At 34.5% G+C, this 14,984-nt stretch overlaps 1 protein-coding gene across 1 annotated transcript in view; it reads right to left on the bottom strand.

Moving 5' to 3' along the window:
• Window positions 1-14,984, bottom strand: part of Washc4 (WASH complex subunit 4) — a 55,519-nt gene that overhangs the window by 34,766 nt on the left and 5,769 nt on the right. Inside the window, exons 2-14 of the mRNA XM_090328551.1 lie at window positions 14,249-14,388; window positions 13,205-13,258; window positions 13,045-13,110; window positions 12,044-12,089; window positions 11,512-11,579; window positions 10,959-11,041; window positions 8,857-8,899; window positions 8,228-8,331; window positions 7,373-7,493; window positions 4,464-4,587; window positions 4,229-4,356; window positions 3,437-3,597; window positions 2,180-2,303 (exon numbers count right to left, since the gene is read on the bottom strand). Of these exons, the coding sequence (XP_090184677.1) occupies window positions 2,180-2,303; window positions 3,437-3,597; window positions 4,229-4,356; window positions 4,464-4,587; window positions 7,373-7,493; window positions 8,228-8,331; window positions 8,857-8,899; window positions 10,959-11,041; window positions 11,512-11,579; window positions 12,044-12,089; window positions 13,045-13,110; window positions 13,205-13,258; window positions 14,249-14,388 (1,262 nt within the window). The remainder of the gene's footprint in view (window positions 1-2,179; window positions 2,304-3,436; window positions 3,598-4,228; window positions 4,357-4,463; window positions 4,588-7,372; window positions 7,494-8,227; window positions 8,332-8,856; window positions 8,900-10,958; window positions 11,042-11,511; window positions 11,580-12,043; window positions 12,090-13,044; window positions 13,111-13,204; window positions 13,259-14,248; window positions 14,389-14,984) is intronic.

The raw sequence follows: 14,984 nt of genomic DNA, 5'->3' as shown, positions 1-14,984 counted from the left end.
AAATAGCATTAATTTGAAAAAATAACAGCAAAACAAAGCAGATTCAAACAGTACAAGAGCGATGACTCAATATTTGCATACCCAATGCTATGGACATGGTACTGGAAATATAAAAACAACTACACAGACATAAAAACTTATGACTCTATAGATATAATATTTTATTACATAGATTAATATGTATCTATGACATACAAATCCTCAGCCTAATTTTGATTATGTTCTAAAATCTAAGTGCTAGTGATTGTATATAGATTCCCTTCTTGAAGACTTCTTTGTTAAATGCATCATTTGAAATATGATGTAAAAATCAATGTTAATAAATTCTTTAATTAAAAAAAATATGAAAAAAAACTGGAAGTGACATTGTGGCTCAAGTGGTAGACCGCTAACCTTGAGCTGTAGAGCCCAGGGACAGAGCTAAAGCTCCATGATCAAGGATCAAGGAAAACAAAAAAGACTTCCCTCTAGCCAGGTGACTAACACCTGTAATTCTAGCTACTCAGGGATCAAAGCCAGTCCAGGCACAAAAGGACCTGAAAATCTTATCTCCAGTTAATCTCTAGAAAATAAGAAGTGGGGCTTGGCGCAAGGGTAGGGCCATAGCTTTGAGTTGAGGAGTTCAGGGACAGCACCTAGGCCGAATTCAAGCCCCAAGACCCACAGAAAATTAAAACAAGATTTCTCTTTAACTAGATAGGAATCTTTTGGTAGAGACAAAGTTTCATGACAATAGATGATATTCAAACTGAATAATAAAGTGTTAAGGTTATTGTGCAAGATATTTATATGTCAGCTAATATATAAAAATTTATTGATACATATTGTACAAAATGAGGGGCTTCATTGGCTGTTTCAATATATGCATATAATAATGCAATTTGATCATATTTACTTTTCTATTACTGTTTCTTATCCATTCTTCCATTGATGAGCAGTTGAACTGTTTTTATAATTATTTGGGTATTATTAATGGTGCTACAATAAACATGGTAATTTCTTTTTTTTTATTTTTTATTTTATTGTAATTAGTAAAAGGGTTACATGATATTTGCCAGATAGAAGATGCATTAATTCACATACATTGATACCCTTTCACATGTCTTGGTACCCATTTCCCTCCCCCCCCACACCCCCGACCCGTCTTGGTTTTCCCCCCTTCCCTATCAAATTTCAAATACCCAAATACAAATAAATTCAATATATCAGATAACAAAGTGAGATACTATAACAATATGAGATAACCAAGGGACAGCAAAGGAGATGAGAGACAACATAGTACATTAAGGACAACAATCATTCATTATATGGCTTTTGTTTCAATATCCTGGAGGTCCTTTCAATTAGCTTCACATTATAAACATGGTAATTTCTAAAGTTAAAAAAAAGAGAGATGGGGCTGGGAGTTTGGCCTAGTGGTAGAGTGCTTGCCTAGCATGCACGAAGACCCGGGTTCGATTCCTCGGTACCACATGCATAGCAAAAAGCCGGAAGTGGTGCTGAGGCTCAAGTGGTAGAGTGCTAGCCTTGAGAATGTCCAAGGACAGTGCTCAGGCCCTGAGCCCAAGCCCAGGGCTGGCCAAAAAAAAAAAAAAGAGAGAGAGAGATGCAGGAAAAACGAAAAGCAGTAAGATATAAGATGTAGAGTCAATCTAAATAGCATTAATTCGAAAAATAACAGCAAAACAAAGCATAATGTATGTTGAGTAGCAGAGGAAGAAAAAAATTCAAGCGGTTTAAAACCTTACACAGTACAGAATGTGGTCAAGTAACTAAGTTCTATTAGAGATGAAAGAGTATAATTACACATCATAAAATCTTGAGAGTAAACACAAGAAGAACAATAAAATACACAATCAAGAAAATAGTACAAAAGGAAAAACAGTAAAAAATAATCCACAGAAGATCAAGAAAGAAAAAAGGGACATAAAAAAAAGGCAAATAAACAGAAAGCACTAATCAGATGGTAGGTTTAAATTACATATATCAGTAAAGACAAACCAAATAGTTCAATGAAAAAGATAAATATTTTCAGATTGGGGAAAAACGTATGGTATAAAAAGGCAGAAACAGCACCAGTGTAAGGATCAAAAAAGATACACCATGTAAATATCAGTTAAAAGAAAGTGGTTCTGCTATGTTAATATCATATACAAAAGACTGTCAGATAAGAAGATACCTGTATAAAAACATTGCATCTATTGGTGAGGTCTTCAGCAAACTTATCCATTCTCTCTTTAGATAAAATAGATTCCATTTTCATCATCCATGAGCTCACAAAGACGTAGTAAGACTGTACATCTCTAACAAAGGAAAACACTGGGGTTACTTAGTACATGAAAACAAAGTTACTTCTCTATTTTACATATTAATTGGAATGCTTCCTTGCAGAAGCCATTTTCACCTTTCCAGTTTTCAATAGACAGAAATCATAAATGTATGATTGTTTATTAAATGCCTATACAGGACAGGCACTGTTTCTAGTACTGAGAACAGATGCAAATTCTTTCTCCAGTGAAGCCTGCACACTACAAAGGAGAGTAGTACAAAAAAGAATAATTAGGTCTGGCATAATGCTGCACTTATAATCAGAAGGTTGAGGCAGGATGAGCTCCAGACCAGCCTAGGCTACATAGCAAAACCCTATCTCAAAATCTAAATTCTAGGAAATGGAAACAAGGGTGTTTGGAATATTTGTTTTGTTTTGTTGTATTTGTTTGTTTATCTGTCTTTAGGGAGGCAAGGGGAGGAGCACAAAAATGGAAGAACAAAGGGTGAATAGCAAATGCAGTCATGGTTCTCAAAAGGCACTACATTGAAAATGAATTATACAACTTAGAGGCACAAACAAGAGGGAAAAACTGGGAGACCAAGAAGGAAGGGATGACACTGTCCAAAAGATATGTATTTATTTCTTCACTTATGAAATGGCAACCCCTCTGTACATCACCTTTATAATAAATAATTTCTTAAAATATTAAAATAATTAAAAGATCTCAAGTGACAAATGCTATGGTAATAAGTTAAGCAAGTTAATGAATACAGACTAAGATAAGGCCCCAAGTTCAAGCCACAGGATTGGAACAAAAAAATAAATATATTATAAGTAAAGGGACAAAAAAAAAGAGCGTCATACTAAAGTCAACTCCTCCAAAATTCATCAATGACACATATTGCTTGTAATGACACCTACTATCAAGAAATCATTTAAACAAGATATGTAATATGCCAAATAAAAAGTGTGTATACGTAAAGTACATTTTGTCTTCACTTAAACTGACTTTAAGATTAAAACGTTTAAAAGTGCTCAAAAATAATCTCCTGAAGATGTCTTAACTTTCTTTTGGTTATGAATAAGTACATCTGACTTTATTAATTCAAATGTTTTTATGTAAAATATTTAAGTATTACCATTATAGTTATTTATAAAACCTACTTGGTAAGTGATTGAGCTTTCTGCTGTAGAAAAGTATCCCTGTGTATTTTAATGGCATGAAGACTTTTTCTGTCCAGAAGTTTGGCAGCTGCTGGTATTTTCTGGATCAGAAAATTGTCAGGAAACCAAATAATATTAGCAGTTAGAGTAATGGCTGGTACCTGAAATAAAAAGAAAAAAAAATCACTAAATGCAGGCTCAACAATAAGCTCTTTAATAATTCTAAAGTGTACATAGAAGAAGTCCATTCCAAGAAAAAATAATGCAAAAATCTACTCATTATTAGAAGACAAACATGAAATTGCAGCATAGAGTGAAAGCATTTCTGTATTTGGTGTTGAACAGAACCATTCCATTTTGCCTAAATATTCACACAGACACTACTGTAGCTTGCACAAACTTGAATCCCAGATCTTTATTTTACTCTATATTATTGAGCTCTATTTCCAAAATAACCAGAAAAATGCCAGGTGGAAGATATGACTTAAGCTGTAGAGTACCAGCTGTGAACAAACAAACCAGGCAAGCAAAATCCCTGAGTTCAGATTTCAGTACAAGCTAAATAATAAAAGCAAATGGGGAAATGTAGTAACAGTAACAGTTATAGAAAATTTATGTACAATAAAAGGTCTGAGGAATACTCACCAACATATATAGAAATGGAATTAAAGTATTTCCATTTACTGTTATTTATGAAATACTTAGAATTTAAAAATAGTAAAATACATTTTAAAAGTTTTATCAAAAGCCTTGTAAATTCCAAATTGAAAATTGTAATTTCTAAGTTCTTACCTTCTTACAAATGTCCAACAAAGACTTATAAAATTTTTTATCAACAGTTCGAAAAATTTGAAAGTGTAGTACAAACAGTCCACAAATTCCAACATACTTATCTCTCTGGTCAATTTCAGAAGGTTCTCCTTAGAAAGTAAAAACATAAGAGAAAAGTACAGCAAATATAATTAAATAATGCTCTTAAGAAAATGAAAACTTTATGATGAAAACTCAAACATATTATTCACATTACCAAGTTTGGCTTCCACATTTGCAAAAATTGAACGAATACTATGTGCAAATTCTTCAGCAAAAGTGCTATTTTTTGACACAGATACTCCTCCATTTAGAGAATCAAACTGCTGCTCTATACAGGCCTAGATAGAAAACATGTAAAGATCAACTTAAGACTGAATAATAAACACCAAACTTTATACCTTCACCTTTTTAGTGGAAAACATATGTGTTCTTAAAGAGGACCACTTATATGAAACTAATAAAATCAAACCCTAAACATCTAAAACTGAATGAAGAGATACAAAGGGTGACGCTCAGGGATACGTAGAAGGTATTTCTGATGATACCCTGGAAAGTGTTTTTTTATTTTACTTCACAGTTTTAAAGAGTAGTTTGTGTTTCCTTTCTACAAGTAGTTCACTGTAACTTTTTTTGCAGCATGTGTAGAAATGTATCTTAGAAAAAAGATAAATAATAGAAATAACTTCTAAACCTAATGGACTAAATGACAGTTAAATTTATGACTAAATGATAGTTAAATTTATGATTAATAGTTAAACTGATAAAAACAGAATTGGGACCAACCCAATAAAACTACATATATGGAAATATAAACTATAAGTAAGGCTGGGAGTTAGTAATCCTTGCTACCAACTGAGATCTGAGAATCAGTGTTTGAATCATTTTTGCCCTGGCAAAAATAATAGCTGGGCACGTTGGCTCACATCTATAATCCTAGCCACGCAGGAGGCTGAGATCTGAGGATTGAGGTTCATAAGCCACCCTGGGTGAACTAAAGTCTGTGAGACTCTTATCTCCAATTAACCACCAGAAAACCAGAAGTGGCTCTGTAGCTGAAGGGGTAGAGTGGCAGCCTTGAGCTGAAGAGCTCAGGGACAATGCCCAGGCCCAGAGTTCAAGTCCCATGACCAACAAAAAATATAAGACTCTACAAAACTCTTAACTCCAATTAGCCAGGAAAAAGGTAGAAATGGAAATGTGGCTCAAGTGGCTGAGTTCAGGCAAGAGGGAAGTCCCAGAGGTCAAACCCCAAAACTTACACAAAAACAAAATTAATTAACTAATTAATTATTTGAAAAACTATCAATAATTCTGAAACAGATATGAAATGGAACATAATTCAGTTTCTGATAGGTACAACCCATGGCAGTGCTGCCTGCTAGAATTTTCTTCAGTGAGGGAAATCTGCCTCTGTGCTGTTTAACAAGATGGCTAATCATGAACTCTGTATGGCTATAAATGAAAATGTACCTACTGTGATTAAGAAAGAAAAAGTGATTTTATATTTACCATAGCAAAGACATGGAACCAACCCAGATGCCCCTCAGCAGATGATTGGATCAACAAGATGTGGTACTTATACACAATGGAATTCTTTTTTTTTTTTTTTTTTAGATTTTTTTTTTTATTTGTTTTACACAATGGAATTCTATGCTGCTATCAGAATGACATCACCCCATTTGGAAGGAAATGGAAAGACTTGGAAAAAAATCATATTAAGTGAAGTAAGCCAGACCCAAAGGAACATAGGCTCAATGGTTTCCCTCATTTGTAATAATTAATACAAACCTAGGACTCTCCTAGCAGAGGACTACAATAGCTCAAAACCTAGATACATAAGGTCATGAGGTCATATAGGATGAGACTAAATGAAAGGGTCTCTAGAATATGGAAACAAGAGCTTTATCTTCTGTGATTGTTGTTCTTAATGTACTATGTCGTACTATGTCATTTCTCTTTTTTTTTTTTTTTTTTGCCCTTATGGTTAATCTCATATTGTTACTGTATCTGACTTTGTTACCTGGTGTATTGTATATATGTTTATTTGTTTATTTGAAATAGGCAAGGGAAAGGGGGAAAACAAGATGATTGGGAAGGGTGGGGGGAAGGAGATGGGGACAAAAACATGAGAAAGGGGCCGGGAGTTTGGTCTGGGGGTAGAGTGCATGCCTAGCATGCATGAAAACCCAGGTTCAATTCCTCAGTACTACATACATAGAAAAAAGCTGGGAGTGGTGCTGTGGTTCAAGTGGTAGAGCACTAGCCTTGAGGAAAGATCAAGGACAGTGCTCAGGCCCCGAGTTCAAGGCCCAGGACTGGTAAAAAAAATAAATAAATAAATAACATGAGAAGGGGTTTCAATGTGTGAGAAGTAATACACCTACTACCTGAAGAATATAACTGTAACCTCATAACTCCTCTCTATATTACCCCAACAGTAAAAAAAAAAATGAAAGAAAAGGTGTTTTTATAGTGAAGTTGAATTTAGAAGTTTATCCTTCTGTGTAGATTCAAATTATATTCCCTAAATATACAAAAAATTAACCCTTACAAGCTTAAATCTATAATTAATAACAAACTCTGTACTATGCACAAATGTATAAATTTAGATCCTAATTTTTAAACATCATTTTTTTTTTCAGTACTGGGGTTTGAACTCAGGACTTCACTCTTGCTAAGCAGTGCTCTATGACTAACCACTTTGCTAGCTGCTGGTTATTACAGGGTCTCACTTTATGCCTGGACCAGACTGGGCTGTGATCCTACTATTTGTCATTTCCCATGTCAGTGGGGATGACAGTATATAGCACCGCATGCATAGGTGGAATAATTAGTAATTAGTTGAGGTAGGAGTCCTGGGAAATTCTTTATGCCCAGGATAGTCTCAAATCCTAATCCCCCATATATTTTGTTAACTCTTACTCCAAGTACAACCAGTAGGTTTTTAACTTTGTTAATAGGGACTGAGAAGGTATATTTTAATATATTAACAAGAATTTTAGGTCAAAGCACCTTTTCAAAGCAAAATAGATTCAACAGCATTCTATTAAAATGTTTGTAACTGTTAGATGGGTCAACTAATACAAGACCACCAATTACATCCTGACACATAGCACAACTCACCTGGAATATCATTCCATCAAGTAACTGTCCTTCTAGCTTCAGCAAAAACTTTTCAAATGGCTTTAATTTTTCTTCCTGAATTCCAAATTTTGAAGGATTGTGATGGACAGATTTTAATAACCTTGTGGAAGATTAAGAGAAAAACGCTCAATTTAATAAATTTTCCCCCAAAACAAAAACCTTTATCTACTCATTTGAAAAGGTGAGCAGAACAAGCTTCTGTATGTCATCCCCAATTCAGATGCCTGCCGTTATAAACATTTAGTGAGTATATACACTGGATAAGATTTTTTAAGTACTTCCATCTATCAAGATGAAACCTACCTCAAAACAGAAGCTTTCATTTGAATAGATCCCAATGAGAAAATAAATTTAAGTCCTATAGTAAGTAAATTAACATATTAAAAGAGGGGCCCGGAGTTTGGCCTAGTGGTAGAGTGCTTGTCTTGCACGCACAAAGGCCCAGGTTCAATTTCTCGGTAGCACATACATAGAAAAAAGCTGGAAGTGGTGCTGTGGCTCAAGTAGTAGAGCTCTAGCCTTGAGAAATGTCCAAGGACAGTGCTCAGGCCCTGAATTCAAGCTCCACAACAGGCAAAAAAAAAAACAAAAACAAAAACAAAATATTAGAATGGAATGTTCCTATTACTGTAACACTATAAGAATTAAAATACTTTAGATAACTTACACTCTCAAATGCTTCTGAAATTAAGAAACTAGTATTATATTCATAAAAATATGTGACACAGCTTCCTTCTTATTGAGAATTAAAACACAGGTTTCCAGGTCTTTTAAAGAACTGTGTTACTTGTTCATACATACAAAGCAAATTTAAAAATATTTTAGCTGGCATACCTTTTGTACATAGTCCAGTGGTCTTTCAGTGTAACGTGATTATCAATAATTTCATCCAGGGTGAGTAAAACTGTTAGCAGTTCTCCCAAATGCTCATACATAGTCTGTCAAAAAACCTTTAATGATTATCATTTAGTCACTAGTTAGAAGATAAGCCTCATGTGAACTTTTAAATTAAATACATTTAAGTAATTAAAGCGTGCGATAAATTAGTTAATGAAGCTCATTTATAAAGTTTAATCCCCAAATGGCATCATTAGCCTCATAGAATACTTTGCCCAATCTATTTCTTCCTTAAATTTAATGCTACAGATTTGTTTCACTGCCCAAAAAGATTACTTGGGGAATATACACTGGGAACACTAAGAGTTAAACTGATTGTGAGTTATTATGACTCTTAAAGTCTTGCCATACAATCTTACTTTTTAAATTTTATTGTCAAGGTGATGTACAGAAGGGATACAGTTACATTCATAAGGTAGTGAGTACAGTACTTCTTGAACATTGTGACCCCTTCCCGTGGTTTTCTCCCACTTTCCCTCCTTCCCTTGCTATGTAATCCATACTTCTCAAACATACTAATTGTAAAGTAAAAAATAGTTTTACAAGTCAAGTTAAATTACTTTTACCTGAAAATGAACTCCAGTTGTCTCTATAATTTTAGGTACAATCCTATAATAAAGTAACAACCAAGTGAAAAAAGAATACTTTTATTGTCAAGTTCATTTTTATTTTAAGAAATAGACCTAGGAGGGCCAGGAGTTTGGCCTAGTGGTAGAGTGCTTGCCTAGCATGCACGAAGACCCAGTTTCGATTCCTCAGTACCACATACATAGAAAAAAGCTGGAAATGGTACTGAAGCTCAAGTGGTAGAGCTCTAGCCTTGAGAAAGTCCAAGGATAGTGCTCAGGCCCTGAGCTCAAGCCCAGGACTGGCAAAAAAAAAAAAAAAAAAGAAAAAAGACCAAAGAAATAGACCTAGGAAATGACACACTTGGAATTTTAACATTATCTTTATTATAAAGTTTCAATCACTAAACTTTAGGAGATCGTAAAAAATTACTACCATAGAAACCACCTGCATTTAGAGTCTGGGTTACTTTGTCCGTACCCCACTCATATGTAAGGACATAAGAATGTGGCCCATCAACAGCCTTACTCTAAAGATACAATCTAAAGGCTAAACCTTGGAACGGAGGTACAAAAACACTAAAACTGAATTACCTTCCTGAACTATTAGAATTTCTATTACCAACTAGAATCTTTTTATTCTACCCAAGATTTGGGAAATAATCCTAAACAGTCAGGTTGATTTCTAAGTTTTCGCTCCTACTGAAAAATAGATGTATATGTCTAAGATTAAAGTGGAGTGAAAATACAAAAAAGTTCAACCTTCCTGATTTCCTACCCAATATACCTAACAATAAGAAATTGAATAATAATGTATCAAAGTACATATATATTCAAAAAGATACATATATATATATATATATGTAGGAGCTATGCTTTCATTCTCTCTTGCTACAAATATAACTTTACTAAAGAACTAGACCATAAAATAACACTTAACTAAGAGGAAACATCTGAATGAAAAACAGCAAATACAGTCTATAAACATTTATAGAGTGAACACACAGTATAGTACAGTAAGAATAATGACAGGGGGCCAGGAGTTTGGCCTAGTCGTAGAGTGCTTGCCTAGCATGCAAGAAGATCCAGGTTCAATTCCTCAGAACCACATACAAAGAAAAGCTGGAAGTGGTGCTGTGGCTCAAGTAGCAGAGCATTAGCCTTGAGGAAAGCCCAAGGAAAGTGCTCAGGCCCTGAGTTCAAGCCCCAGGACTGGAAAAAAAAAATGGTAGGACTGGTGATAAAAAAAAAATGCCTAATGGGCCGGGAGTTTGGCCTAGTGGTTAAAGTGCTTGCCTAGCATGCATGAAGACCCGGGTTCGATTCCTCGGTACCACATACATAGAAAAAAGCCGGAAGTGGTGCTGAGGCTCAAGTGGTAGAGCTATAGCCTTGAGAAAGTCCAAGGACAGTGCTCAGGCCCTGAGCCGAAGCCCAGGACTGGCAAAAAAAAAAAAAAAGAAAAAAAAATGCCTAAACTGCTTTAAAATCTTGGCAAATAATTCCTCTGAACTCATTATCACAGACCTAAACAAAGTTACTATAAGCATGTCACTATCATTCTACCTTCCCCTCTTCCCAAAATAACTTCATCATGCTTCATTGTTCTATCTTCATAGTTGCAAACAATCTACTTTTACCATATTCACCCTCCTTCTTAGCCAAGCCATTAGCCAAACTACTCCCACTACTACCCATCCCCCTATAGAGTCTATTTATTTCTCTTTGCCATTCCTCTACTGATCAAAAGTTTCACTGAGATTTTTTTTTTCTGGGTCATGGGGCTTGAACTCAGCCTGGGCGCTCTCCCTGAGCTCTTCAGCTCAAGGCTAGCACCCTACCCTTGAGCCAAGCCCCACTTCCCATTTTCTAGAGGTTAGCTGGAGATGAGAGTCTCAGGTTCTCTTGTGCCTGGGCTGGCTTTGAAACTTGATCCTCAGATCTCAGCCTCCTGAGTAGCTAGAATTACAGGCATGAGCCACCAGCGCCCCAGCTCACTGAGATTTTTTTGTGTCGAGTTTTCATATACATATATCTGCAATGGCTTACAAAATTGTTCATCCTCTTTTTCCCTAGAAAAAAATATTTCTAGGATTCATTACTTGTTATTGATATAGAGGGCAGCCAATTGATGCACTACATTCATCACCACTTCATAGCACCGCGTAACAAAACAAGAGAGTTCCTGAAACGACAAGTTGAGTCAAAATTAGTTTTAAAATGTCAGATTTTTTACTGAATCTTTTTTTTTTTTTTTTTTTTTTTTTTTGCGAGGGGATCAGTTGTGGGTTTGAACTCTGGGCCTGGGCACTGTCCCTGAGCTCTTCTGCTCAAGGCTAGCACTTGAGCCACAGCACCTCTTCTGGTTTTCTGGTGATTAAATGGAGATAAGAGTCTCACAGACTTTTGTGCCCAGGCTGGCTATGAACCACAATCCTCAGATCTCAGCCTCCTAAGTAACTAGGATTACAGGCGTGAGGCACCAGCACCCGACTTTTTACTGAATCTTACAGTAACAATCACAGTCTTCTGAGCAAGCTAGGGTTACAAATATGAACCACTGCACCTGACTTGGGGTTCAGAACTTATTGAAGTATGTGTGGTTTACACAAACTTTTAAAAGAAAAAATTCAAGAGAATATGAAAATAAAGTACCTGTAAAAACGAAATGAATCTTCCCATTTGAATCTGACAATCACCTTCCACCATGCTAGAATCTGTAGCTTTAAAAGACAAAATGAAGAACTATGTTTCAACTTTTAAATTTGAACTCAATCATCACCAAAAAATAAAATGTTATATTATTCATAGGGTCATCTTCTAATCTGCATAGTATTAAAACACAGTATTTTTACACTAAAGAGATAAATGAGACAATCACTATTCACACAATTAAAACTAATGATCTGCTTCAGTACTTAATTAAGCCAAGGGAAGTTCTCCTCAAGATTGTACCTGTAACGTTGTGCTTTGTAACAAGTATTTTAAAACTGTTTAAGAATTTGCTGCTTATTCATGATTCAGTTTTTTCACCTATTAGTCTACAAGCATCACAGAAATTTGAATGTATATTTTCTAACATTAATATATTATATAATACTATTAATCCTAGAATTACCTGTTGACTTTATGTTCATTTCAATTTTATATAAAGTATCACCACATTCTAATTTTGAAATTTTCTTACCTCCTTCTCCATAAAACAAGAGACCATTGTAAAATTTAGTATCCGCCTGTTTTAAAACAAAATAATTTCAAGTTATTTTATTTTCAAATTCCTACACACTCTATATTATTTAAGTTCCCCAAATCACTTAAAAATAAACTCATCTATAAGTTAACAAAAAATAGTACTAATACTCCAAGCCATATCCTGATTCCTTTAGCTTTTATTTGACTATCCTCACTGTTCCACATATACTCACTTATTCACAGTATGTAACCAACAGTGTCTAGAAGATAAATGAAGTGGGGGAAAAAAATGCAACAATAATTTCAACCAGAATTTAGTGGCTTTTGGGTAGAAACAAAATTAAACCCATATTAAATGTTCAAAGCTTTTTTACCAACAACAAAAAAGAATTCTAGCTAGCTAGCTAGTTAGCTAGCTAGCTAATATATGGCAGGTAACACCAACGTTAGAGATATTCACAGAAATTCAAATTGATACTACCAGTAAGATATTGAATAAGTAACACCCTTTTAAGCCTTGGTTTCTTCATCTCTTCCTCACCAATTATTTCAGCAGTTCTAAGGACTAACAGTGTTAGCACATAGCAAGTATTCAATGAATATTATTATTATATATTATTTTTTCTTTTTTGGTTGTGGGGCTTGAGTCCTGGGCCTGGGAGCTGTCCCTGAGCACTTCAGCTCTAGGATAGTATTCTACAACGTTGAGCCACAGTGCCACTTTTCTGGTGGTTAATTGGAGGTAAGACTCTCACAGACTTTCCTGCCCAGGCTGGCTTTGAACTGAGATCCTCAAATCTCAGACTCCTGAATAACTACAATTATAGACATGAGCCATGGCACGTGGCAATATTACTATTCTTTACTATTAGTATCATTAACATTACTGTAACTTTAATGAATTTATTTGACATTTAGTATTTATTACTGCATCTAGATAAGCGTATATTTGCCTTGTATGATGTTCTTAAAGTTTTGAAGACCATAAATAATTACCTCATATTTTAACTTCTTGATTTCACAGCAAAGTGCAGCATAAACAGTGATAACTTTGTTTAAGACCTAGATTCATGAGTGAGAAGATAACAATAAGGTAAATTGCAATAGATAATGAAAGCATTTTTAAAAATACAATTTTAGGTATAGGGCTTTGTACCTTGTTTTCAGTATTGATGAGCTCCAAAAGAGAAGACTGTTCATAAGGCAAAAGCTACAGAAACAAAAGAAAAGAATATTCTTCTTAATTATGGAGGGAAAAAAAATCACTGAAATTTTAAATACACAAAATGAAATTAGTTGAATTACAGTTCACATCGAGTTAGACAACAAAATAAGGAAAATAAAGGAGCCAAGAAAAGAAGATTCCAATATGACATCTCATATTGCAATAACTCCAGCTAGGCTCTGGCTGGTTATGAATGCAGTGCAAGAAAAGGGAAGAGAAAACTAACATCCAATCCTATAATTATGAACATAGGGAAAAGATGCTCATTTTGGAATTCGCTATGTAGGCATAAATTTAGTAATATTATTGTTTAAAGGGTCAAAATAAGTGATTAAGAATGAAACAATGAAGGACAATTGTTTTTATATAAATACATGACTGAGAAACAAAAATAGAGTGAGTGAATTTATCTTCAAAGGTAAGTTTTAACTTCTACCTTTCTTAGCTTTTGATTATCATCTGTAAGTAATTTTTTTTAATTAAGTGGAATTGTAGATCTTTCTTTAGGGTACATACTAACAAGTTTTGATATAAGACAGAAATCTTGTGTATCTGATTGTATATAAAGAAAAATCTCAATCAAAATAAACCTTGAATATTCTATCCAGCTCTGTTCATTTTCTTGGTGATAAAAAACAGACCAATTCAAGCAGGCTTGGCCTATCAAGACTTTTGAGTTCATATCATTCTTTCAAAATAAACTTTGAAAACAAGAAACTAAGTGGCACTGTGGCTCTACTGCTGTGGCTCAAGTAGTACAGTGCTACTCTTGAGCTAAAGAGCTCAAGGACATTGCACAGGCCCAGAGTTCAAGCTCCATGACCAACAACAAAAGAAACTAGTAATTTTTTTCAAGTTATTTCACACTTAGATTTCAAGTTAAAATTCATTTCTATTTTGTAAAATGGCATTCTCAAAAAGCATACATATGTATATGTGTATATTTATATATGTATAAATAAAAGGAAATCAAACCTTTAATGCTATAGGATCAAGATTGAAATCCCAAACATCACCAATTGAATCATCCAGAGCATCTTCAATTCTTCTCAACTGGGATGTGTATTCCTCAAGAAACTTCCCATAATTCTTAAGCTGGACTTCAGCATGAATTTCTAAATGCAAATTTTAAAATAATACATTATGAGTAATGAATAACAGAACATTTACTTCAAATAATCTCAAAAGTCTCAACAAAGCACTGTTAATTATTACTTGGGAAAGTCTGGAGTTCTTGAAAATAAAGTTCCAAAGTTAAACAGTAATTTAGTTTTCAATTTCTTCCACATATGTAAGACAATTTAAAAACTATAGTCTTGACTGGAAGTTTGGCCTAGTGGTAGAGTGCTTGCCTAGCATGCATGAAGACTCAGGTTCAATTCCTCAGTACCACATACATAGAAAAAAGCCAGAAATGGTGCTGAGGGCTCAAGTAGTAGAGCTCTAGCCTTGAGAAAGTCCAAGGACAGTGCTCAGGCGGACAGTGCTCAGGCCCTGAGCTCAAGCCCAGGACTGGGAAAAACAACAACAACAACAACAACAACAACAAAAAAAAAAAAACCTACAGCTGCAACCCATAATCTAGGGCTTAACCAATATGAATAATACCTTAGATAACTTGATACCTCAACAACCTATATTATGCTTTAGTCATATACAACACTGAAGCAAAAAAAAAATATATATATATATATATATTCACAACCTGACC

Source organism: Megascapheus bottae, chromosome 2 (assembly GCF_031878675.1).
Source record: "Megascapheus bottae isolate mThoBot1 chromosome 2, mThoBot2.hap1, whole genome shotgun sequence".
Taxonomy (NCBI): Eukaryota; Metazoa; Chordata; class Mammalia; order Rodentia; family Geomyidae; genus Megascapheus; species Megascapheus bottae.
This window is presented reverse-complemented; position numbering and strand designations above follow the sequence as displayed.